We start from the raw sequence: 27649 nt of genomic DNA, 5'->3' as shown, positions 1-27649 counted from the left end.
TAGACCATGACCGCACGGCTCCTCGTCATGACGTCTGCTTCCACATCATTATCTAGACCCACACACTGCGCATGCGCTCCCGGCCCTTCGCGGTTGCGCCAACAGCTAGAGGCTAGTAGCGAAGCCTGTTGACAACAATAATACCCAGCACATCTGCACTTCTACCTGCCCGATCCCAGGACCGGAAAACCCGACGAGGACCAGCAGCTGTGTTCGGGGCCGTAGCGGGCCGTGTGTGAGGTGTGCTGGGAATGGGAGTGGGAGCGGAGAGCTCTCCGGGTCCACACGGCTCCTTTCTGCAGGAGCTCAAACAACAACCATGGCTGGCCAGCTAGGCCGCGATTGCATTTGGCAGCGAGAAACAACCTTTTGTTGATGCAAAATACTGGATACGGTCTCTGTGTTTGCGCTTTAAAAGTGGAGCTGAAACGCCCGCCTTTGGATTTGACTGGTTTCTTTGAGAGATGTTGTGTTTTGGGGCAGGGGCAGGACACCGCTGAGCCGCTCGCTTCACCTTGACTGTTGACGCTTCGTCTCCCAGCGAGCTCCGTTAGCTGCTAACGGTGTTAGCTGCTGCTTCGCTCGACCAGCCATCCTGCTGAAAACAACTGCTGGGGAAACGATTTTTCGCCGAATTTAAACTAATAACTGCGTCCCGCATCACTTGCACAGTGAATTTATTTCGCAACGCTTGCTCCTGAATGAATGTGGGACAAAATGGAGACCCCGACGATTGTGTACGATCTGGATACCTCTGGGGGTTTAATGGAGGTGAGGTGGCTCTGCACTAAGGCCTTAATTAACCCTTTAAAGGACACTCAAATGCATTACCACCCTTCAAGCCTGTTAAATCAGTATCCATATAAACCATTACATCTCTATTACGCTGTCATATCACTTGTAAAGTAGCATAAAACTAAACGACATCCCACACCGTTTCTTCTTAAAGGTCTCTTTCAATGGGATTTACACCCCAACTTATATATTTGTGTTCTGCCCTGTGTTGTTCACAAAGGTTACACTGAACATTACTTGCTAGGCTCCAGGTTTAAAATCTATATTGTCACTTGCAGTAACATTCTGTGTATATTTGTTCAAGCACAGTTTTAGTCACATTTTCAGGTGCATTTCAGGTTAAAGGAGATGTTTTATTAAGCAGATGGGCCAAGCTATTAAAATTGACCACAAAGGTTAGTGCCACTGTGTCTTCCTATATTCTAATCTTTTTCAGTGCTGGGTCAGTGGATATTAATACATAAGTGGCCAAAAATATGTACTTGCTCAAATGGTCAAAGTGAATTAAGCCTTATTACTAATGACTTACTGTCCCATTAATGAAGCCCACAAGTCAATGTCACTACTCTCTTTAGCTTGATATGCAAGAATACAGTACCCTACGACAGTGTAGTGGTTCCCTACGACAGTGTAGTGGTATCCTAACATATACTGAGGAGCTGGATAACTTTTACAGCAAATCCAAACACTACTGGCACCCCCGAAATCTGAGGAAGTCGAGAAAAGGAGTCGGAAGTTGGTGAGAGACGTCCGGAGGAGCGGCCGAGCCACAAACCATGACACCTGCGACAGCTGCCGTGAGGGGGGAGACTTGCTGTGCTGTGACCACTGCCCTGCAGCCTTCCACCTCCAGTGCTGGTCAGTTCTACTTTCATGTATAAGTAAGATCAAATGTGCAGCAGAACACACTCACCTGCATTTCACTGATGATGTCATCAACAAATCCCAACTTAATTCGTCGTTAATTTTGAGAAAATGCTCAGGTGTCGGTTTCACTAAAGTGCTTGCACAAGTCAAACTCTTATAGAAGGCATATTTGCAGAATATTTCTGCACGCCTGAAACCAAGTATCCATTAAATCTGAAGATTGATCTCTCGGCTCAGATCTCAGTGTTTTGTCCACTACCTATATTCTTGCTTCATAAAGTAGCAATGGCAGATATTGTATGTACTAGCCATGTGATTAAATTACAAAGTGGCAATTTATGGTTTTCTATGGAAGTTTTACTCTACATGCTCGGTTGGATAGGGCCAGGAGAAGGAGTAGCATTCTCCCGGCCCGTCCTACTTTCTGGCGCGGCTGTTGCTCAAATTGGAATCTGTTCACAATGCGGCGACTACCCTGATCTCTGTGTGCTAACGCCATCTTATGGCCTGAAAAGACACTTTTCTTGACAAAAGTGCCAACAAATAAGTCAGAGTTGTGACAACGCAGTGAATAAGCTTGTGTATTTCTGCGATGCCCGTGGCATGAAACGTCCAGAACATCCGCTAAAGCGCCCAGAAATGTGTGCCAAGTACACAAAAACATCCACTAGACACCCAGAAATGTCCAGAAACATCTGCTTAAAGCCCAGCAACGTGAAGAAACATTCGCTCGACGGCAGAAACATAGTATCAGCTCAGTTTAATAATCCAAGTATGAATGTGGTCACTGATATTAAGATAGTTGGCAGGATTTTGATGGTGGTTTTCGGTTCTGTTGGTCAAGGTGATTGTATTTTGAGGAAGTGACTGTGGACCTGTAATATCTAAAATAAACAACTTTCTATTGCAGGTGGTTAAATATGTTTCTGGGGTGTAAAAACTTTAATCAGTGAGGAAATACAGAAAAATATAGCTCAGAAACTGATTGAAAATTATTTAAATCTTTACCAAAAGATAATTTTTTATATCAAACGATTCAATTAATAATTTCTTCTTGAAGTGCTGCAGGCTAATTAAAAATAGGTTACAGTTACAAACAGGTTACACTGGTCCAGGGACCATAGTCTGAACACTTCAGTTCTTTGTTCAATAGCCTCCGACAGGCACTCAGATTTGCGGCATCACTTACCCAAAAAATCGTCAAATTTCTCTACATTTAGCATTTTAGGGGGATTTCTGACCATATATCTTTTAGACGATCACATTGTCTTACAAACCCAATAATTATTGTGTACCTGGCAATGCTGGTTCTTCATCTTCAGTAGTTACAGGTCATCATCTGACTTTCACTTGTGACAACCTCTCACTACATTGACACTATTTGTTACTGTTAATTTTTTCAACCTCATTTGATTGAGCTTTATGGTAATAGCTGAGAAAGTTTATTGTGTTCTGGCTACAGAAATATAAAGTTGCTGATGAAAATGTTTTGCATGTCAAACATTTTTATTATTGTAAATCTGTAATTGAACTCCGAGATGGCAGTAGGCGTTAATGTTTCACTTCAATGCTTATCAGTCTTTAAAATGTGTGTCACTTTTAAGCTTTTCACATTTCAAGTGGTTCTTAATGTGACATTTGATGTAGAAAACACATATGGGTTGTCTATCGATTCTTTTATCTTCTCACCACAGCAACCCACCTTTGAGTGAAGAAATGCTTCCTCCAGGAGAGTGGATGTGTCATCGCTGCAATGTCCGGAAACGGGTACATGGTGGAACTTGTTTCTGATGTGTTGAGTCTTGAGAAACGGACACTTTATAAATCTGTTTTGTTTTGTATTTGCCTTTGCCAGAAGCGAGACCAAAAGTCAGAACAGACCAATGGTCTACCTGACAAGTCTTCCTCTAAGCGCTCTGCATCTCCAGCTGTTGAGCTGGAACTCAGTGCGGGCCCGCTGAGACTTGACGGATTGCCGCCAGGTGCTGGAGCAGCAGGGCCCGGTCTGCGAGTGGCCCAGGTACGCCTCTTAGACCGCAGGACCAGCAGCAGACCGAGCAGCCGACCGGGGACTCCAACCTCCAACACTTCGTCCACACCCACCCTGTCAGAGGAGCAGAACGATGTGGAGGAAGAGATAGCTGAGCCCGAGGACGATATTCAGGGTGGAGAGGTGGACTGTGCAGTGCTGTCTGCACCACCACGTCTCCTCAAGAGGCCTTTTCAGCTTCTCATTGCAGCTGCCATGGAGAGGAATCCCACACAGTTCCAGCTGCCCAGCGAGCTCACCTGCACCACTGCACTACCAGGTCAGCAACACAGTGCTACATACCATCTGTATGCATGGCTCATTTCAATCTACATCAGAGGACCAGCTTTCATCATCATCACTACCAGAGGGCTTTAATTGTTATCGAGCACGTCTACAATATGGATCAATGAGATTCATGGATTTCATATGAATTATATCATTTATCCATTTTCCTGCATTTGAATTTTTAGGCAGCAGTAAACGGAGGAGAAAAGAGGAGCTACTAGGGAAGCCGTTCAGAAGGCCTCAGCATGAACTGGATCCCAACGGTCTTGTTCCTCTGCCAGTTAAAGTCTGTTTTACATGCAACAGGTGTGAACCGTGCCACATTGCAGCATGTAGTCAAAGATGACATGTTACTACACTCTTACTGAGGTCCTAGTTTTCTTTTACAGGAGTTGCAGGTTGGCTCCCCTGATCCAGTGTGATTACTGTCCCCTTCTATTCCACATGGACTGTCTCGACCCTCCACTCACCGCTTCACCAGCTGGAAAATGGATGTGTCCAAACCATGTGGAGCACATAGTGGTAAGAGAATTTAAAAAATACTGTGACTGAATTGTAAGTGGCATGTTGTTTGTTTTAGGACAACATGTCCCACAGGCTTTCCGCTATTCAGTCCTGTATTGCTATGGGAACTCTGACACTGCACAATGTGAAGGTGCAGAGCTGGCGAGACCATATTGGAATGCAACAGATTATTAGGGACAGAGCCTGAAAGGCCAGGACCCTATTGTATTTATAATTAGGGACCGAGCAGAAAGGCCGAGGCCTGGGCCTGGAGGCCAGGACCCTATTGTTTTTGTAGTGTTTCTTCTTCTTCTTCTTTTTTTGCAGCAAACCTGCTCAAAAACTCACCAAATTTGGCACGCTCATAAAGGCTGGCGCTAGAATGAAGGAAATGTAAAAATGAACCCCCAGAGTGCTAAAATGTCTCTTTAGCAACACCTAGAAAAACCAAAACGGCTACCACGGCCCGTAGGAATGTCGTAGAAAGATCAAATCAAAACTCAATTGTTCGGCTCATTGAGACCTAAAAATCACACGCGGGTACCCCAGACCTAAATCCGACAGAAAGTCTGCGGTCTGCTATTCAAAGTACGATTATCACCCCAAAAAAAGGGCCTCAACTTCTGAAGGAGAAGACATTTGACCCCGTAAACATGCTCACCAAATTTGGCACGCTCATTAACACTGGATAACATTATAAGAAAATGTAAAAAAAAAAGAACCCCCAGAGTGGCAAAATGCGCTCTCTTGCGCCACCTAAGAACACTACAACAGCCACCAAAAACACTTAAACGGCTACCACGGCCCGTAGGAAAGTCGTAGTGAGATCAAACCAAAACTCAATTGTTCGTCTCATCAAGCCCTGCAGCTGCACCTGACCTAAATCCAACACGAAGTCTGCAGTTTGCCTTTCAAAATAAGATATGGAAACGCTAGCTGCTCTGAGCACGAATATCTATCGACTTCAAAAACCTATTAAATGATAGCGGACACTCTTCTCCTCAATAATCCCAAATATCATTTACAGTTGTCAAACGGTTTTGTTTTTATTAGCCATCAAAGTTCCAAACAACGCTTTCTCGCCGCAGCTTAAAAGCTATCTCCTCTGAGACAGAATATCGTATCGCCCTCAAAATACTATGAAATGATAGAGGAGACTCTCCTGCTCAAATGTTCTGTTCAACTTTTTGACTAGTCCAGCTTTTTTTTTTTTTAATTAGCCATCAAAGTTCCGAACGCCGGATGCCGCCATCTCCTCCGCGCAGCATTTTGATTTATGCTTGACGCACCATGAGAGAACGCGTGTGCTGTACTACACGCGGCTCCCTCTCTCAAACTGCAGGCTACTTTTCTTTCTTTTCAACACACACACACACACATGCCTGTCACATTATGCTCGTCATGGGTGTTTAATGATTGACGCGTCCTCGGCGACCGGCATGATGTGCGAAACATAGATGTGGTTTTCCTGGAAAATTTCAAGCTGAGCGACACTGAACCAGCCAAAATACTTGGGCTGGACCCGCTTATTAGAATATTCAGGCCGCAGATGATACATGTTTACCCCCGTACTACACTCTGGGTTCACTTCCATGCGCGAAACGTAACGTAATGTAACGATCCCGAAAATCCCTGCAGAGGGTCGGAGCCTAGCGCACAGGGTGGATGACGAGTTTGACGTCATGCGTACTTAAGTTTCACTTTCACATAACAGCAGAGAACATAAGGCCCATGGGCCAAAACCTACCGCAAGAGGCTCCAACCTGGTCCCACCAAGCAAGGAGGTTTTAAAGGATTTATACAAGTTGTTTTTTTTGATATTCCATTGTATTTTGCACCACAATGTTTCATTAAAATTGACTTCATTTTCGACCAGATTCCAGAGCAGGGACACCTGAGGAGTAACCTGTGTGATTTTCAGGTACATAACATTTAAAGGGGCCAGATGCCGTGATTGGGCAGGAGGCCGTCATTGGGCCGACCCCAGCGGGCCAGGGGGCAAGGTTCCGACTAACGCTGCTTGCAGCTTTCGTGGGGTTTTTTTTGGGTTGTTTTTAAGCTTGTCGGCAGCTTGGGCAAACAATATTATGCGTTTGAGAGCCTTCCGGTGTCAGAACAGTTTTCGCTCTTGCAACAGGAAGAGACCTAGAGTCTTATTAGAAGTTGGAATGAATGCCGTACATGACTGGGGGGGAGCCCTCAAAAAGGGAGAGAAGAGAGAAGATTGAGGGAGAGAGGGGGGGCAGGGGATGTTATTAGATCAAACCAGCCTGAGCAGCTCTATCGAGACAGTAACATGATTTTCAAGCAGGAACATAAATAACAAAGAAGCAACAACAAAAGAACATGATTTTGATAGTTGAAAGAATGATGGCAGATTTCTCCACATGCGAGATAAATAAAGGGATATCTTATCTTATCTTAACAAGCGACATCAGCAACACATCATGAGGAGTGGAAGTGTGCGTGCGTGTGTGTGTGTTCACAAGAGAAGGATAAAGGACACAGGGTTCTAGCCCCCCCCCCCGACCAAAGCCGCTGGCCGTGAGCCCTCCCAATCCCTGCACGCTCACACAAAAGACACGCACACATGCGCACACACACACACGCCTCCCATATTTCAGGCCCTGGAGGTCACTCTCAGTCAGCTGTCCATCCAGAACCAGGAGCCCCACCGTTTTTTTTGTTCCTGAGATTTCAAGCGACGTTTATGGAGTCAGATGGAGCAAATCGTGCGTCTGCGTCAAACTGAGCCACCTAGTGTCTAAAGTTTACGTCTGACTGCTTTGAAATCCACACAGACTGAAAGGCAACAAATTTTCCTCTTAATTATAATTTTAGAAAAATATTCACCTGAAAACTGTGAATTCTGTGGAGTTGTTTCCAAAATATGTAGATAAAATCCACCTCTCTCCCACTCTGATGACATCACTAACTGTGTTGCATTACTCACACCAAGAATTACTCAATACCATGTCAATCAAACTGTGACCACTTAACCTGCATGTCCTGACTTTCCAAATTAAAGTCCAAAACTCCTTCAAAATAAAGGTCCTTGTTTATCAAAAATTACAATGTTGACTTCAAAATGGATAGGAAGTGTTTAGCTTGTCGTAGAGTGAGCTGTCTTTCAAAATAAAAGACCAAACGTCCTTCAAAATATAAATACTTTTTCATCAAAAATTACAATTGTGACTTCAAACGGGATATTAATTGTTTATCTAGGCTTGGGTTGAGCTGACCTTCAAAATAAAAGCCCCTCCCACGCACAGATTTTTCTAATTAAAAGTCCTTTTTTGGGACCAGAGGCCATGATTGTGGTAACCCCAACGGGCCAGAGGACGGAGTGCGAGGTCCCGATCAAGGCTTCATTTGCATACCAACTATAACTTAAGCTGGGAGGCTGGGGAATCTTGAGTGCTGTGAACCACAGAATTTGTGTGTGAGACTGTACAGTGTATCCACTCATCTTCTGTTGCTTTCTGTGGCTGATTGTTCAGCAGAATCATTGTTTGTTCGTGTATTGTTCAGCTGAACCAGAGGACCCTGAGCTTGTCCAGCCGCTGTCGGCTCTTTGACCAGTTTCAGGACCGAATGTCTCAGCATGCTGTCAAATTGCACTTTCTGCGAACGGTCCATCGGCAGAACACGCCCAACCGACGCAGCACACACCTGCAGAACAAGAAGAGCATCAAGGTAGACTGGCTGTATTCAGAGTTTCTGTGGGTGGTTTGTACAGTGTGTCTGGTCTTGTTTACACTCATGTCAAACTGCATTCATGTGATTTTAGGTGGCTGAATTTTTTCTTCCTATTTAGGAAGTCTGTTTAGACTTGTTAAAAAAATTTAGATTTTGTAGTGTATGTAATGTTCTAATGAGTTATGTATAACATCAGTACACATGAACCCACTCATCATGAACTCACTATTTGTTCCTTCATTTTATTGAGCAGGCATAAAATTAAGCATATTTACTGATAATACATTTACTTGGGATCTCTTCTTTGAGAGCTAAGCCTATAGACTGATCCATCACACAGCATGTAGTGGCAGGAAAAAGTGTGTGGACCCTTTGGGATTTTGTAGTTTTCTGCTATAATTGGCCATAAAATGTGAGTCAGTTTGATTGTTGCTGGGATGATTGTTCATGTTGGTTTGCAGTGTCAGTTGTAAAAATCACATTGAGTGACTGCTGCTCTTTGACACCATGTCATTTGAACACTGGTTATTGTAGAGTGACGAACAGAGAAGAGAATCCGTCTGTAGCTGTTACTCTGCCATTGTGTTGTGTAGATGGTGAAGTGACTCTATAACAGGGGTGTCCAAACTCGGTCCTCGAGGACTGTCGTCCTGTATGGTTTAGGTCTCTCCCAGTTGCAGGACACCTGATTGCAATAAGGGGCTCGTTCTTGAGCTTTTTCACAACCTTGGTTATGACCTCATTAGATTCAGGTATGCCGAAGCAGGGAGAGAGCTAAAACCCTGGCCCTGAAAGACTGAGTTTGAACACCCCTGCTCTATAACGTGAGCTAATCTCCATTCACAGCTTTTCATTTACATTACGCACTGTTTGACTTGATATGAAAGGTACTCATTTGAGTGGAAATTTGAGAAAATCAAGAGAAACAATTCCAAATATCATTTAAGGACTTTTTCCCAGGATTATTGAAGTAATATATTGTGACATCGTTTGTTTTTACTCAGGTGCCTGATGCCATCAAAGCACAGTACCAGAACCCCCCCACCATGCTATTTCCTGCTGGGGTTCGTCAGCTGGAGCTAGTTTGTAGTGGAGTTCCTGACTCTCAGCCATCAAAGCACCTCACCACCAAGGCTGAGCAGCAAGAGGTAGGCACCAACCAACTGATAAGAGTAGTTTCTTCACCAAGATTATGAAAGTTTACAATTGCGATAGCTATTGAGTGTAAAACACAAGTGGGACAGTGCCGGAGGACTTGCTTTCATTCTGCATTTTTGTTGAGACCATAAAATCAAATCATAATGACAGATATCGGTCTGACTGTTTAGGAAGTTTATAACCTACAAAACAAGATTTATTCAAAGGGACGACTCTACTGAAGACGATGTTTTAAAAGTGCTACACCAAAATAAGTCTTTTTGTCACATAGATGATGTTTGGGATAGGACTGGATTTCTGAACAGAAGTGATGATGAATTGTGTCCCTGCTGTGTTTAATAGTGGCTGAAGGACGTCATCGCACTGCAGTGCAGCATCATGCGACATCTGTGCATCAAGCAAAAGGCCACATCCCCTGAACCATCGGCAGAGTCCAACTCCTCTAAATTATGTGTCACATTGGAAGGCACAAAGCCGACGATCTCTGTAGGAAGGACCTCACCAGACCCCTGCTTCAAACCCGGCAGTACAACTGATGAGCCTCAAATGGCTTCTCTTTCCAGGAATCTGCCCACAGATCTCGGTGGATGTAAATGTAACCTGACCCCATGTCAGAACTGTAGAAAAATCAACGGACCTCTGCCAGGAGTTCAGGTTTTTAAAGCCAATGGGCCTGTAGACTGTAAAAGTGCTTCAGACTCCTGCAGACAGGCCGAGCTGCAGCACAGACTCAATCCTGCTGCTGCGCCTCCAGACATCGCTCCTCCCGCCACCCTGCTCAATCACACTGGAGCAGAAGTGGTCAAAAAAGAGCCTGAGAACACACCGGAGCCCTGTCTCCAGAAAAATTGCTCCACTTCTTCCACTGTATGGTCCCTCAGCAGCCAGAAAAACCACGACAGCAGCAAAGATGAGAAGCTGTTTCACTCTGCCACCAGGGTTTCTCTATCAGACAGTCCTCCTAAAGAGCCACAGGAGCAGGATACATCCAAACATGGCTCTCCTCCAGGTACACCTCCATGCATCAGCATTAATTGCTACACATGAGGAGTTATTGACATTGTAATTATTCCAGTAACTATAGAGAAAATTCTATTGTCTTGTTATTTTGTCCTGAAGGGAGCTTAGAAATTAATTCTGTCATTTAAACCTTTGGTTCCCATCCAGCCACACAGCCACTCACACACAGGTCGAGGTGGGTGATGAAAAGCGTTGATTCATAACCAGATTTATCAGAATGGTTTACCTGAGGCCTGTACTACGAACCGTGATCAACATACCTAGGATCTCTCTGTTTCCTGGGCTGACTTATCGAGATGTGCGCGATCCTGATAACCGTTACTACAAAGCAGGCTATCCACTCGCTGGTTCAACCCAGACCGACGTGTGCGCATTCACATGAAAGGGGGGTAGTTTGCAGCGTCTGTCCAGTCATATACACGACGAAATCCTGCAACGCAGGTTACAGATTACTGAAGGAGCTGTTCTCTGAGAAAATGAAGAATTAAAACACATCCACCAGGCTAAAAGCAACACTACTACTGCAGCCAAAGCCAGAACTTTCCTGACTTGTTAGTGCGTGATTTCGAGAGATTATACAACTATACTATTATACGATTAATTTATGCGCAATATGAACGGACCGCTGATCAATCAATTTCACTTTATTACAGTAGAAATGTGTCGGGCTGAACTTCCTCAATGCTCTTCTTTTAGTTTATATTTTCCATCCAGTTGTTATGAGGTGAGTTTCTATCGTGTTTTGTGTTGGAATATTAATTAATCACCGCAACAACACAAGTAGTTCTACGTTCCATAAATTCATGTTTCTGCAGTTCTGTCAGGTGTGATCATTCCTCATTATTCCAGATCAACCTTCTTGGAGATAAACAGACTTTGAACAAGTCAAGAACAAAAACATCCGTCAAAGCCTCAGTTACTAGGTTTTATTTTATGATGTGAAAAAGATCGCACTGAATTAATTTCTCATTTCCTCTCCGCTGCAGCTCAGCGCTGAACCTGACCACCAATCACCATCATTTAAGAATGGGCGGGTCATTTTCCAAGAGATCTGATTGGTCAGGTGGCAGAGCTTTGGCCTCTTATCGAGAACATAACCTGATCTGGAGCAGGTTAGACATTCAGCGTCAGTTGCCGGGGTGATTTATCCTGGTGAGAAGTGAGCGAGCGTCGTAGTACGGAAAACCCAGGGTTAATCCTTGAAGTTATCTCGATGAGAGAAAATCCAGCTTCATAGCTTTGAAAACAAAACTGATGTTTGTGCAGTTTATGATCAGTGTGCATTCATTATGGCTGCCATGGAGGTAACTCATGCTCTGGTCAGACTTTATGCTGCCAATTCCAATACCGATAATCCATGAGCGCCAATCACCGATACCAGTCACAGGGATTGGCTGTAAATTTTTCGATTTAGTTGATGATTGCGACTGGCTACATGATCTGGAAAAAGGGAACCATGAAATCACTTTAATTAATGTAAAAAACTTATTTTACTTCTTCAAGACAAAATACAACAACCCAACCTCCGTGAGCTGTTCAGCTGCTCAGAGGTAACGATAACTAATGTTCTTCCACAGAGGTAACTTTTCATCATCATCTCATTATAGAGTGAAGCCAAAGTCTAAATAAGAATTTGTAATGCGTGTTGACCTGCCATTAGCATTATAACACACATTGATCAGGACTGATCACTGAACCAATACAAATGGTTGATGAGGAGCCTCTATACTCTTATACACAATTTATCCACATACACACAGGTCATGTCCGTGGCAGCCCAAATATTAACTTACCTGGTGGATGTGAGGATGGAAGTTGAGATGTGATCAAAACCACAAGATTTTCTGGGTTTTTGTTTGAACATATTCACTCACTCAATAGGATCTGAAATCAAATGCATTGACTTGTGTTTACTACTTCTTTACATTTCTGACACTACAGTTGGAGTGAAGATGTTGGATTTGAATGGGCTAGTGTCACTTCACTGAATGAATCAATTGTGTCGCCTGTCCTCAGACTTGGTTTGTCCGCTCTGTCTTCCTCAGACCTGAAGAGCAGAACGGGATTGATGGACTCTCTGCTGCCTGCCGCCTCTTCGTCATTCACAAACCTGACCAGCTGCATCAAGTATGGAAAAGAGGAGGCTGGTGAGTGTGATCATGTGATGCTAGCATGCACGCTGAAACTTGCATGTCGGCTGATGGTTGTTTGATGTGTGTGCAGGGATTGAGCTGGACAAACTGGATACAGAGATGATCAAGCTGCTGGCCTATCAGAGGATCAAACAGCTGTTTCCTCCCAAAGTGCAGAGCGCTCCATCTCCCACCACTCCTACTGCTGCCCCCAAAACCTGCCCACCCACCCCTGACAGTAAGAACAAGCACTGGTTAGACTCTTTAACTTCTACTGTCAAGCAGCTTGATGGTGAAATGCTGCGTCTGTTGCAGGTCTGAGGAAGGTACAGGCCCGAGCCGTCTTCTACCCGCTAACAGGAAAAGGAGTAGCTGTCAACATGTGCTACAGGACATTATACCTGGGCTCTGGTAAGACATGAATTATCAGGAATCCTTTTCAAAAAGCATTTGGGGGGCGACCAGTAGAGGTCAAATATATATATATATATATGGTTTTTTGTTATTACTCTACAATCATAAAATAAAATCGGGGAAATATTAGTGCTGTCAATCGATTAAAATAAATTAATTAATTGCACAATTTTCTGTAATTGTGATTAATTGCATTGTTTTTCTACTGAAGACTGAAGCTTGTAATGGATATTTATTCAGGGAAAACAATGGTATTAATGTCGCCTCAACACACAGAGACTATATTTAAATTCAAAGACTATTTTTAAAACATCCTTTTAGCTTTTGGTGAAACTGTTTCTCTCAAAGATTAGCAAAACAATAAAAACATAAGTAAATGAATTAATAAACATCTAACATAAGTCTGGGTTTTGTTAGAGTACAGGTGGACCACCTTGAGAATTTGAATATTTCTAGAAACAAAGTTGTAATCTTATTACATGAACAAAGTGGCAGTAATATCCACACACACACACACGCACACACACACGCACACACACACACACACACACACACACACACACACACACACACACACACACACACACACACACACAAGAGATAGAGAGAGCATGCTCACGCACACACACACACACACACACACAGAGTATAGAGGAGAGCCAGGGAAAGGGAGAAAGAGGAGAAATTAATATTTTACCTGCCGGTATTTCCCCCAACTTAAGCAGCTTAGTGGCTGCTGGTCAGCCAAGATGGCAACCTGTTTTGCTTTAGAATTACTACTGTGGTCAGTAAATTCAGCTTTACAAAGTAAAGCTAATTACTTTCACTTTGTCAATCAGCCGTTAGGTAACTTTTTAAAGTGAAGCTTTCTGCCTTAAAATTATTCCATTCGGTATTGTGCTGCTTTGTAGTTACAGTGCTGCATTCAGAGATAAATTCCTCAAGATAAGTCAAAATGAGGCTCAATAATGTGTGTGGCCTCCACGTGCCTGTATGACCTCCCTACAACGCCTGGGCATGCTTCTGATGAGGCATCGGATGTTCTCCTGAGGGATCGCCTCCCAGTCTCGGATCAAAGTACGAGTCAACTCCTGGACAGTCTGTAGTACAGTTGGTGGATTCTCAATTTATCAGGGACAGTGCAATATACATAGGTAAAATCCGATGTGTTGCACATAGAGTATATAGATCGACACTAATTTGCAACTCTCGTCCCTGGAAGGGCTTTTCAGAGGGTAAAAGAAGAAACGGTACATACAACACCAAGATACATCAGACAAGTAGAAATACACAGAATACACAGAGTAAATATCTGATTCACAATTACCTGTTATCATAAAACACATTCCCTCCCTCCCTCTCTCCCTCACTCATTCACTGGGGTAGGACACATTCCCTCCCTCTCTCCTTCCTTCACTCATTCACTACAGTAAAACACATTCCCTCCTCCCTCTCTCCCTCATTTACTACAGTAAAACACATTCCCTCCCCCCTCTTTCCCTCACTCATTCACTGGGGTAGGACACATTCCCTCCCTCTCTCCTTCCTTCCTTCCCTCATTCACTCATTCACTACAGTAAAACACATTCCCTCTCTCCCTCATTCACTCATTCACTACAGTAAAACACATTCCCTCCCCCCTCTCTCCCTCATTCACTACAGTAAAACACATTCCCTCCCTCCCTCTCTCCCTCATTCACTCGTTCACTACAATAAAACACATTCCCGCTCTCCCTCCCTCCCTCACTACAGTAAAACACATTTCCTCCCTCCCGCTCTCCCTCATTCACTCGTTCACTACAATAAAACACATTCCCGCCCTCCCTCCCTCACTACAGTAAAACACATTCCCTCCCTCCCTCTCTCCCTCATTCACTCGTTCACTACAATAAAACACATTCCCGCCCTCTCTCACGACAGTAAAACACATTCCCTCCCTCCCTCTCTCCCTCATTCACTCGTTCACTACAGTAAAACACATTCCCTCCCTCCCGCTCTCCCTCATTCACTCGTTCACTACAATAAAACACATTCCCGCCCTCCCTCCCCATGAGATATGATGTCTCAGATGTGCTCAATTGGATTCAGGTCTCGGGAACGGGCAGGCCAGTCCATAGCATCAATACTTTCATCATGGAAGAAGTGTTAACACACTTCAACCACATGAGGTCTGTCATTGTCATGCATGAGAAGGAACCCAGTGCCCACTGCATCAGCATCTGGTCTCACAGGGGTCTTTTCCACCGGAAAGAACCAGTGGCTAGTTCGGATCCAGGACCAGACTTAGCACCAGTTCTTTGTCTTTCCACTGCCAAAGCCCCAACCAAACAGTTGCTAAACTGGTGCTACACTGGCCCCACATCGTTGCTGGGCCATTGCGGGGCCAGACGCGTCATCAGCTGGGGGCGGAGTTACCGCTGGAGGTATTGCGACCTACGAGGCGCAAGCGAGGTTGAACCGGCTTTTTGAAAACTACAGCGAACACGGAGCCCTGGAGTGGTTATAGAGAAAAATATAAATATAACGCGTAGGAACGATACAAGTCGCTCACTGAAGTTGATAAACGAGGGAACAAGATAATTTAATCCACGTGGGGCCATGGCTGTCAAGTGCTGCATAGCTCCTCCGCTGTCAATCAGCGACGTCGGATAGAATTTAGAAGCAGTTTTTCATTGTCGTTTTTTTTCACGCTTTTCATGGCAACATCATTGTAACTAACTTCACGTCCAGGTCTTGTTTCGCGTTATGACCGCAGGCTGAGGCAACGCAGACGCTGCACAATGCAGTGTTCGGCTGCATTGCGCTCCGCTACGAGATGCTCCAATATTATTTTCTAACCCACAGAACTTCTTTATAATGAATACTTTTGGTTCATCAGCAACTAAAAAACAAACTACATACTAATGTAAATGAAAGCTTTGATTTTTTAGGCATAAAATGAGCCTTTTAATGGCTTCATGTGAAAGAGAACTTTAATCAGTGTGTTTACATAGGTTGTCATTGGAAACAGCTTTAGAGCTGCGTTCTGTCATTGTACACCTCCATTCTTCTCTGAAGTTGAAGCATTTGATTCAGACACATCCAGAAATAAAGTGAAAGGAGCAGAAATTCACAATGTAATGTTGAAAAATAAGTCCAAACTCATTCACGCGTAGTTTTTTTGTCTCTATTACCACTCCGGGGCTCCGGACTAAAACAAGAAGGACGTGAAAAAACACCAATAGAGATACGAAGAGACGTAATGTTTTCTCTCTCTTTGGTCTGCATCCGAAGTTCAGGCCAAACTAGATGGAGCGATCCGGAGTAAACCAATGAATACAGTCTGTCTCCTCGTTCTTGTATGAGCGCTGTTAGTGTGAAATCAGTGACGTATCACGTTTTGGAATGACGCAATGACGTGGCTCTCACTTGGCTCCATAAACGGGGGAAAAACAACCAGTTCTTTGGCAGTGCTCATTTAAGAACTGGCTCTGGCACCGGCCCTGAACGAGCTCCTGGATCTTTTCGGTGGAAAAGCCCTAACAATGGGTCTGAGGATCTCATCCCGGTACCTAATGGCAGTCAGGGTGCCTCTGGCTAGCACATGGAGGGCTGTGCGGCCATCCAAAGAAATGCCTCCCCACATCATTATTGACCCACCGCCAAACCGGCCATCCTGGTGGATGTTGCAGGCAGCATATCGTTCTCACGGCCTCTCTAGACTCTGTCACATGTGCTCAGTGTGAACCTGCTCTCATCTGTGAAGAGCACAGGGCGCCAATGGTGAATCTGCCAATATTGGTGTTCTCTGCCAAATGCCAATCGCCCTGCACGGTGTTGGGCTGTAAGAACAGGCCCCACTTGTGGACTTCCGGCCCTCATACCACTTTGTGAAGTCTGTTTCTGACTGTTTGAGCAGAAACAAGCACATTAGTGACCTTCTGGAGGTCATTTGCAGGGCAATTGCAGTGTTCCTCCTGTTCCTTCCTGCACAAAGGAGGTGGTAGCTGTCCTGCTGCTGGCTTGTTGCCCTTCTACGCCCCCCTCTACATCTTCTGGTGTACTGGCCTGTCTCCTGGTATCTCTTCCATGCTCTGGACACTGCTGGGAGACACAGCAAACCTTGCCACAGCTCACATTGATGTGCCATCTTGAATGAGCTGCACAACCTGAGGCCTGTACTACGAACCATGATTAACATATCCAGGATCTCTCTCTGTTTCCTTGGTTGACTTATCCAGACGAGCGCAATACTACGAAGCAGGTTATCAACTTGCCTGCTTCGTGGTATGCGAAACATAGTATGACCTATGTTTGCGCGTTCACATGAAAGGGGTGGCCTTAGCAGCATCTGACCAATCACACACATGGAGAAACCCTGCAGCACAGTTTACAGGTTACTGAAGGAGCAATTATTCTCTGAGAATATGAAGAATTAAAACACATCCAGCAGGCTATAAGCAACTCTGCTGTCGCATCCAAAGCCAGAACATCCCCGACTTGTTAATGCGTGGTTTCGAGAGATCATACAATATTAATTCATCTGCGATATAAACTGACGGCACTGTGATCACTCAGTCTCACTTTATTACAACCAAATCGTGTTTGGCTAAACTTCCTCACTGCTCTTCTTTTAGTTTATATTTTCCATCCAGTTGTTTTGAGGCTGAGTTTATCTTGTGTGAGTGTTTTTTGTATGAATTTTAATTCATCACCGTGTCGGCATGGGAAGATGTGCGCTCCATAAATTCATGTTTCTGCAGTTCTGTCAGGTGTGATCATTAACCTCATTATTACAGATCAACCCTCCTGTAACTAAAAAGACTTGGAACAAGTCAAGAACAAAAATATATTCAAAGCCTCAGTGACGAGGATTTATTTTATTATGTCAAAAAGATTGCTCCGAATTAATTTCTCCTCTACCCTCGGCTGCAGCTCTGCGTTGAACCCGCGTTCCAATCACGATCATCTAAGAATGGGCATGTCATTTTCCAAGAGATCTGATTGGTCAGGAAGCGTAGCTCTTGACTGCTTATCGAGAACTTAACTTGCTCCGTAGCAGGTTAGACATTCAGCATAAGTTGTCGGGGTGATTTATCCCGCTAAGAAGTGAGCGAGTGTCATAGTACGGAAAACCCAGGGTTAATCCTTGAAGTTATCGCCATAAAAGAAAATCCAGCATTGTGAGCAACTTATGTTGGTTGTAGACACCGCCTCATGCTACCTCTAGGACTGAGAACACTAACAAAATTCAAAAGTGACCAAAACATCAGCCAGAAACGACGAGAATAGCGTAATGGTTTGTGGTCACCACATGCAAAACCGCTTCTTTTATAGGAGTTGTCTTGCTAATTGCCTCTCATTCCCACATGTCTGTTTCATTTGCATAACAGCAGGTGAAATTGATTCACAATTAGTGTTGCTTCCTAACTGGACAGGTTGATTTCACATAAGTGTGATATACTTGGAGTTACATTGTGTTGTTTAGGTGTTACCCCCGGCTTGCTCAGTTGGTAGAGCGTGAGACTCGCAATCTCAAGGTAGCGGGTTCGTGTCCCACGCCGGGCGCCACCTTCCCATGGGCTCACCACCTGCAGGAAAGGTTCTTAATCGGTGCAATGTGATCTGGGTGACAGTGCTCAGACTGCCACTCCCGCGACCCAGAAACAGACAAGCGGGAGAAGATGGATGGATGTTTAGGTGTTATTTTTTTGAGCCGTGTATATATATATATATATATATATATATATATATGACTGAGGCTCGCTGCTTGCAACAGTGGACTGAAATGGAGCTGCTGCTACTTAAACTGGCTTTAGCAACTGTGTTTGGTCTGTTCCACTGAGTGCAACCCCACCAGCACTTTTGGTAAATGTTAGTTCTCAGTTTATGACAAAGTGTTAACCCTTCCTGCTCCGGTCTCCAGAGAGTGGTCAGAAGACGCAAGGAAAGACCAACTTATACTCCGGGTGAAGTTGTCCTCAGTTTCGGGGTTAAGTCCCTCGCCTCACACCCGGTGGAAAGCTGGACATAGAACTCAGTTTCTGAGATGAATACTTGTATTTATTTGCCAGTTAGTTTTATGTACAGCTTCGTGCTAGACCTTCTGCATAAGCACGCTCGCTCTCTCAGGCACACTGGTCAAGCGAGCGGCGCATCTATTAAAGGGGCAATGTTTTCTAGCAGTATATTTGGCAGTGCCATAAAAAAACAAATTTTGATTGTCAGTACATCACAATGTAGAAAAAATCTGTAGAAAAAAAAAAAATGTCTGGATTGGCCTAAGTACTCGGTATCAGTGAGTACTCAAAGGCAAGTACTCATACACTACTCGTTTTAGAGAAAAGTGTTTGATGTATAAAAAAATACTAAATAAAATGTTACTTCAGGGGCCACATATAGTCCAGTTTCATCTCGAGTGGGCTGGACTGGTAAAATGTTGCTATAACAACCTTTAAATTTACACTTGAAAGTTTTTCTTTGTTATGAAACGTGATGAAACGGTCTATAATTTTGTAAGATCAAACAGTTAGTTCTGAAAAATGACTACAATCTCAACATAAAGTCAATTTTAATGAAACATTCTGCTGCAGTGAAAAAACTGTGAAATACAAAAAAAAAAAAACACTCCCATATATCCTATAAAACCACATTACTTGGTGGTTGGCAGCCAGTTTTGATCCACGGGCCTTTTGTTTGACTGATTTGAAACTTCTCAGCAGCACTGTGGCTGTCCGCTCAACAGTGTGTTAACAGTTAAAACCTCTCCGTGTAAGACCATTTGTCCGCTCTTATCGGGTCTCCTCATCCGAGGTTCAACTGTACACATGTTTGAGATGGCTTTGAGCAAGCTGTGCGCTATTTGTTTTGGGCTGTTTTTTTTTTTTTTTTTCTGAAAATTGACCGTCCAAATCAGGGACGGAGTGGGACTTATTTTCACCCCCGGAGTTTCATACCTCAGACCGGCCCAATTTAGATCACAACCTATTAAAATCATGTAATTATGATTTTCCATGTGAAGTCTATAGCGCTGTTCTGTAAAGCCTTGTAATTCAGTGTTCTTTTCTAAAATATGTCCAACTCATTGCAAGTAAGGGGTTGCTTCATAATGAAAACACGAGTGCACCAACATTATACAATACATACATTTTTGATATAATTTCAGAATCTATATATCAAATAAGATAAGATAAGATATCCCTTTATTTATCTCGCATGCAGAGAAATTTGCAGTGGTTCTGCAGGATAGTACAGAGAAAGAAGCACACATAGCAGGAACTAAAAAAAGCAGATCAAAATACAATATAATAGAAATATATGCACACGGTGCCAATAAGTGTGGACATGTACAGAGTATGGGGGTGGATGTATTGCACAAAAAAGCAGGTAAAAATACAATATAACAGAAGAATATGCACACGGTGCCTATAAGTGTGGACATGTACAGAATATGGGGGGGGATGTATTTTACATAGTAAATACATTCTTATAGATTATTGTAGTTATTGCACCACTTCTTGCCCAGTTGGAGTGGAGTGATATTGTCCGGTTGTGGTGTGCAGTGGTCTACTGGGAGCAGGCTTGGTTGAAGAGTCTGACTGCAGCAGGGAGGAAGGACCGGCGGTATCTCTCCTTCAGACACCGCGGGTGGAGAAGCCTGTCACTGAAGGATAAGTGTTAACAAATATACAAACTTTAAAAATGAAACAAAAACATAAAATATTAGATTGAAAATCTAAAATTAAGAAATTAACTTTCTTACAACACTATCATCTGATTTTCAAAGAAACATGGCCAACCCTAAAACATTAAGCGCCTGAGCAGTGCACTGGTCTCTGCCACTTTGTTTATGACAATATCTTTGTCAAAAGACATGAGGATTCCTTCCTCAGTGCACATGAGCATGAATGCCTCAAGTTTCTTATGGATCAAAGTGATCCTGAGTCTGTTTTTAATCAAATGTACTGTTGGGAATCCTCTCATATAGTGGAAGTGATTGTTCACACACACTGTTACAACAGCTCACCTGTTCCTTCCATACTGATGGGCACAATCCCCTCATCACCACTGGCTCTGCTTCTCAAACTAAATCACTTATCAAAAATAGTCTAAATTCTCATCACAAATCTCCCCTTTTTTTACAAAGCCTTCTGATGAGTTCAGAGGCCTCATTTATAAAACCTTGCGTAGGATTCCTACTGAAAATGTACGTGCGCCTAAAAGCTGAAAATGGCGTGTGCTAAAAAAGAATTGGGATTGATAAAATCGTGCAAACCCACATCTTCTTGCACTTTCTTTTTATAGATCCCAGTCCACCTGGAAGGTTGCGCAGTTCAGATCTTGCCCTCAACACGCCCACTTTCTACCATAAATGGTCAATGCAGCTCAATCAGCTTGTTGATCGCCGACATTTAACGCGAAATCCTGACAGAAAAGACGAAGAAATGGAATTTTACGGAGAGCGAAATAGTCATGAGGAGGTGGAGGTCAGGAAATAATCTTATTTGGGGATCACATCAGTGGAATCACTAATGAAATTTTAAAAAAAAACAAGCGATCGATTGCACGTTGTCACTGCTGAAAATAGTATGAGAGCCACAGAGAGATCAGTGAAGGCAGAGGTGGAGAAGAAGAGTCTGATCTGAAGGTTGAGGTCAGAAGGGGTCAGCACCCCAGCCCACCGCTGGACACCAAAACGGCCCCCATGGTTGTGACGGCCAGCGTGTGTCAGAGGGAAGGAGACATTTTGGTGGAGACACAGCAGACCGATAAAGTCCAGTATTATCTGTTTATTAAATGTATAAATTCAATATTTGAACAGTGACTTATGAAAAAGCTCAATGGGCTTTGCGTGTTGTGTCTTCAGTAATTACAGTTGGAAGTGCTGGATGATGAGGTGGTCATCTATCTCTACCACCAGTGTGCTCAACACCAGCGCGTCCTGAGCGCATGACCATTGCATCCACAGTGCAGCTTTACGCACGGCTGTCACCCAGCCCTATATTCAATATAATAATATGATCTTTGCCTGGGTTCCCCAATTCCGGGCCTTGGGGGCTGGTGTCCTGCACATTTTAGCTCTCTCCCAGCTTCAGCACACCTCAATCTGATGATGTCAGATCGTCAGGCTTGTAAAAGAGCCAAGTAACGAGGTCCTTATTGCATTCAGGTGTGTTGCAACTGGGAGAAACCTAAAACATGCAGGACACCGGCCCTCAAGGCCCAGAATCGGGGAACCCAGATCTATCCTGTGATCAGTCCTACCTTCTTGGTGCTGCTGGATCTTGTTTCTGACGAGCCAAAAGACAAACTTTCTCAGTTATGTGGCATTGTACACATTAAAATTTAAAAAATTTATGTTTTATGCCACAACGCCACTGAATTCATTGACTTGATAATTGAATTGAATAGTGGTTTGGAGGCAAAGTTAAACATCTTAACCGTTCCACCATTGTTTCGAACCGTGAGCTGGTTTTATTGAAAACGTTGCCAATCTTAGCACATTTTGTTGCGTCTGTTTCCACAACTTTCCTCTTTTTAATTCTAGCCTTTTCTGCTCCACCTTGCTCTTTCTGGCCATCTTTCAAACACCAGAGTGGACAGAGTGCACGGACATGTTATGTCATCAGGGTGCGTCTGCAAAAAAAAAGAAAGAAACTGCCAGTGGCAAACTTTGAATAAAGTTTATTTAAAAACAAAAAAGAAGCTTCCAATTGAAGGGAGGCGGGGGCAGCCCAGGAACAATGGAAACAGCGTGTGATCAACCCAATGCTGTGAAAGAAAAAAACACCGGCCGAAGAAAAAAAAGAAGCGAACAATGGCCCGAGCAGCCCAAACATCAGACCGGCCCACCGGGAATTGTCACGGGATTCTCCACTCCGGGCCTGGTCCAAATATTCATTTGGAATTTTCGCTGCCTAGAACTGTGCACTGAAATGGACCTGCTGCTACTTAAACTGGCTTTAGTAGCCAAAATACTGCCCATGTTCAGTCCGTTCCACTGAGCACCCCCGTCGTAGCAGGGCGGGTGTGACCAGTCGTGTTTTGTGCTGATGTTTCTGCAGGTGCTGACATGGATGTGTGCCTTACCAACTATGGTCACTGCAACTACATATCGGGGAAACACGCCTGTATTTTCTACGATGAGGTGAGCTCCGACACAGCACGCCACTGTGCTGCCAACGTGTTTGTCCAACCTGACGAGTGCTGAATGTGACATTCCTTTCTCAGAACACGAAACATTATGAGCTGCTGAACTACAGTGAACATGGCACGACGGTGGACAACGTGCTGTACTCCTGTGACTTCTCGGAAAAGGCCTCTCTTTCTCCACCCAGCGGCCTCGTGGCCAAAGTTCAAGGCATCATCCGTGAGTGCATCTTCTCCCAACACGATCATGACTCAACGTTAAGGCTTGTCTGAATGTCCGGTGCTAGTAGAAGCTTTGGTCGGGCAAGTGAATCATCTACCCGCCTTGCCCAAACGGGCTAGTGGTTTTTAGGGATGAGGCTGATCCGATCCGAGATCGGGTTCCGATATCAACGTAATTCACGAATCGGAATTTTACGATCCAACCTGTGGAGATTTTCCATCCATGAAGCCTCGTCTGTGCTTTACTGTTACTGAAATGACTCCACAAGTGTCCCTGCCGGCTTCTCTGCTCGCTGGCTGCAAACTGTGGAGTGGATTTCCTGAAGGGAGGCGGGTCTCAATGAGACGAAGAATAATGAGTCAGGAAATCCACTCCACAGTTTGCAGCCAGCAAGCAGGCTAGGGAAGTAGCACTGAGGCTAACTAACTTTTCATGACATATCCGCTGTTTGAACGTCTTTTATGCTCAAAACATCCCAAAGCATCGACTTGGATGTTTGTACAGCCGTTGTACATCTGGCGGTCGCTCTGCCGCCAGATGTCACCGTTTTAAAATGCCAGCTCGTCGAGGATAAAAGCACTGATCACGGCATCAAAACAATGAACAGAAGCTCTTCTGCCGTACCAGTCGATTCACACCTCCGTGAAGTTGCGTCCTACTCCGCTCAAAACTCTCTGAAAATAGTCCCAATCAGCTGTTTGTGCTGCGTTGCTAAAGAATTTCCCCAGGGATTAATAAAGTGATTCTGAGGTTTTAAAGCTATAACAAGTTTTTTATGAGATGATGATGTCACGCAGAGCCCCACATTGTCCAAATTAAACAAAAATAGTTTGTACTGCTTCCTTTTCTGATCTTATACTAACCTCGAGTTGCCTTTTAAGAGAATACATGTATACATTTGTACATTTCATGCTTGTCTGTAGAGAGGAGTTTATTACAGCCTCATATAAAGTCAACAATAATGATAATAAGAATATGAAAGAAAACAGAATTGTATCCCCAAATATTACAATTTTGGTATCGGGATCGGATTGGAAGTGAAAAAACGTGGATTGGTGCATCCCTACTGCAATGTAGATGAGCAAGTTCCTGAAGCTGTCCCTCGATCAGACACCTGAAATAAGAACTTTTGAATGTTCATGAATTGTGCTTCAATACTTGTTTTCAAAATATTTTTGTGACAACAAACTGGATCCACATTTTATCAGTTTGGGTTCTACATTACTGGACTCTGTCATGCATCAGTTTTGTGTTTTTTTATTGATGAACTCGAGTCATTGAATAATACCAGTTAATGTATGATACAGCATATTATTTTTTGTCTAAAACTAGTCAATAATTCTCTAGTATGCACAATAATTTAATTCTTCCCTTTAAATCATTAATGCAGTACTTGAATATAATACAGACAGTTGTTTTCAACTATTCTAAGGTAATTGAAACGACTCTGTTAACGTGTAAATCAATTAAACATGTAAATGAACTCTGATAGGCTAAATGTCTTAATGTTTCAGTACTATGTCAGAATCTGCATGGATACTCTCATAGAAAGAAATGTAAATTGTAAAAAAATTATTTGTGAAATCCTATTATCTTTGCTTAGTCATTTTTAATTGGAGTCAAATATACCTCAAGTTTATTCAAAAAACCATTACAGAAACATATTTCAGTGTATTTATTGGTTGCTTATAGGCTTATAAATTTCCATTAAACTTCGGGCAAGTAAAAATTTGTCCGGTTAAGTAAAAAGTTGTTGCTCAAAATCCTTAATGTCAAGCCCTGACAATGTTCCACTTTTTCACTGTACAAATTATTCGTCTTGTAGAAGAGCAGTTTTTTTCATGCTGTAGTTTTGTTCCTGCCTCTTGGATGCTTTCAAATGTACTCGGATGAAGCACAGAGTTTTTCTGGCTCGTCATTTATACAATATGTTTACCTAATTAGTCTTTCCTTCACTTACAAGGTGTCACCTAACTGTACTGCAGCAGTACTGGGGTAAACTCCCTGCACGAGTACTGGAATAAAAAGCAGTTTTAAAAGTTGCCATTTGAAATGAGATGTGATCTCTAAACCAGCGTGGCCTTTTCATTTTTTACAACAATCATGTTCAAGAAAATGAAAAGGCAGCTTGTAGGCTGACTCAGAAAAGAATGACATATAATTCACTGGAGCAACGCACAACCACATAGAGCAACTTTAACCTATAGCAGCCACATGAAGCAACTTTATCCTGCAGCAACCTGCTGCTGCAAGCTGTTAGCTAGCGACACTCAGGCTAGTTTGACAAGTTGAAGGTCTGAGAAGAAACACAGCTCATCACAATGAATTCAAACATCTGATTCACTTCAGTGTTGAGTCTGAAAACATGGTGCAGGGACCATGCTACGTGCTTCATGCTAACCTCCAGAGTCCTGCAGGGACTATGCTAACTGCTAACCTCCAGAGTCCTGCAGGGACAATGCTACATGCTAACCTCCAGAGTGCTGCAGGGACAATGCTAACTGCTAACCTCCAGACTCCTGCAGGGACAGTGCTACATGCTAACCTCCAGAGTCCTGCAGGGACAATGCTAACTGCTAACCTCCAGACTGCCGCAGGGACAATGCTACATGCTAACCTCCAGACTCCTGCAGGGACAATGCTACATGCTAACCTCCATAGTCCTGCAGGGACAATGCTAACTGCTAACCTCCAGAGTCCTGCAGGGACAATGCTACATGCTAACCTCCAGAGTCCTGCAGGGACAATGCTACATGCTAACCTCCAGACTCCTTCAAAGAGCCTCCAACTTCAGGCACTTAGTAAATGTGATATGTTGTTGATTGTGACTTAAGGCTTGAAATGGAAGTGTATACACAATCTATCTAATTGTTACTGTACTTGAGCATTCAGTAAAGTCAGAAGTGTAACATGTTGACAGTTTTCAGACTGGTGGACAGGTCTTGATCAGTGTGCCTGCTGGCTGTGATGTGTGCAGGTCGTAGTAGAAAGCGTGAGGAGGACAGCGGCAGTGTGAGCTCCGTGGGGGGGCTGCTGCCTGCAGGCGGGGTGATGAGCAGCCAGTCTCAGGGTGCTGTTGAACACACATGCAGCTGCAAGGCCAGCAGCTCCAGCCTGATCGGAGGCAGCGGGGCCGGCTGGGAGGGCACGGCGTTGCTGCACCACGGAAGCTACATCAAGCTGGGCTGCCTTCAGTTCGTCTTCAGCATCACTGAGTTCGCCAGCAAGCAACCCAAAGAGGAGCACGTCAGCACACGGATTTCTACTGCCAGTTGCACAAACCCCAGCAGCATGGCTAACACTGCCACCAGCACTCCTGCCCCCCCCCCACCACTCAGCACTGCCTCCAGCCGGGACCTGGCTGACACTGTTCCTCCACACCAAGTGCCCGTACTGCGCTCCAACTCTGTTCCGTAACATGCAGAGGAAAATACACTTTGGTTTTGCACCTTTCAAGCCACAATGAAGGGAAAGCTGCACAGCTGGTTGGTCAACAGGGAAAAGTTTCTTTTCTTTTTTTTATTTTTATTTTTTTTTTTAAATGCTTTATATCGTTGCATGAAGTTGAAGTATTATGAACAATCTTTTCTGTTTGTGAATGACTGGCAGTACCATTGTGTTCACTTCAGACTGTTAAAACTTTGTGCACACATTATTTACCATTGCTTAGTTTCTTTACCAATGTGTTAGTTATGTACGGTGTAACCTCACTGTCAGTCAGCATTTAGCACAAACCTTTTTGTTGTTTTAAATTCCATACATTCTCATTTCTTTTGCTGCTTTTGCACCACAGGTAGCTATATATGTATGGGAACACACACACACACACACACACACACACACACACACACACACACACACACACACACACACACACACACACACACATTTCAGTGCCTCTCAGTTGGAGAAACATTGGATTACATGTAGAGTTACCTTTTTTTTGGGGGGGGGGGGTAAAATGTACAGTTCATGAAATTTGTGATACCATGTAGAGTACCAGAAGTTTTGTGATAAAACTTGTTCTTAGTGTGTACTTTCTGCGATAGTCCACCTGTAAATATCACATGGTTTTTAGCACTCGTTTTAACATTTCACGCTGCTCTGTATATAGGCATTCTTTGTCTGTACCTGCTTGTCTGTTCAAACCTGTAAATGCAAAGATTTTCTAATAACAAACTCCAGATTCCTGTGTTTTCTTGTCTTCTGACTTGCTGGATGTCAGTGAGGTTTTATAGCTTCTCTCATAGTGCCACTGAAACTAGATTAAAAACACGTCGTAGTGTTTCTGTTACTGGATACTGAGACAATAGCAACATTTTTAATTACAATGAAAATATCCCTTGCTATAATTGTAACTTATACGCACGTCTAAGTTTTGCACGTCACGCC

The 27649-nt window shown here is 43.7% G+C and overlaps 1 protein-coding gene across 1 annotated transcript; it reads left to right on the top strand.

Annotated features, from left to right (window-relative positions):
* Positions 1 to 79: 79 nt before the first annotated feature.
* On the top strand, positions 80 to 27427 carry phf12b (PHD finger protein 12b). Its single transcript, XM_080459016.1, has 15 exons — positions 80 to 771; positions 1472 to 1653; positions 3357 to 3429; positions 3518 to 3971; positions 4165 to 4285; positions 4369 to 4501; positions 8015 to 8179; positions 9187 to 9330; positions 9683 to 10349; positions 12406 to 12507; positions 12584 to 12730; positions 12808 to 12903; positions 22950 to 23032; positions 23116 to 23254; positions 26235 to 27427. Exons 1-15 carry the CDS (start codon positions 706 to 708, stop codon positions 26672 to 26674), a joined length of 3012 nt encoding a protein of 1003 aa, XP_080315142.1. The 5' UTR covers positions 80 to 705; the 3' UTR covers positions 26675 to 27427.
* The last annotated feature ends 222 nt before the right edge of the window (positions 27428 to 27649 follow it).

Source organism: Lipophrys pholis (genome assembly GCF_963383615.2).
Source record: "Lipophrys pholis genome assembly, chromosome: 3".
Lineage (NCBI taxonomy): Eukaryota > Metazoa > Chordata > Actinopteri > Blenniiformes > Blenniidae > Lipophrys > Lipophrys pholis.
Note: the sequence above shows the minus strand (reverse complement) of the source record. Positions and strands in the feature narration are given on the sequence as shown.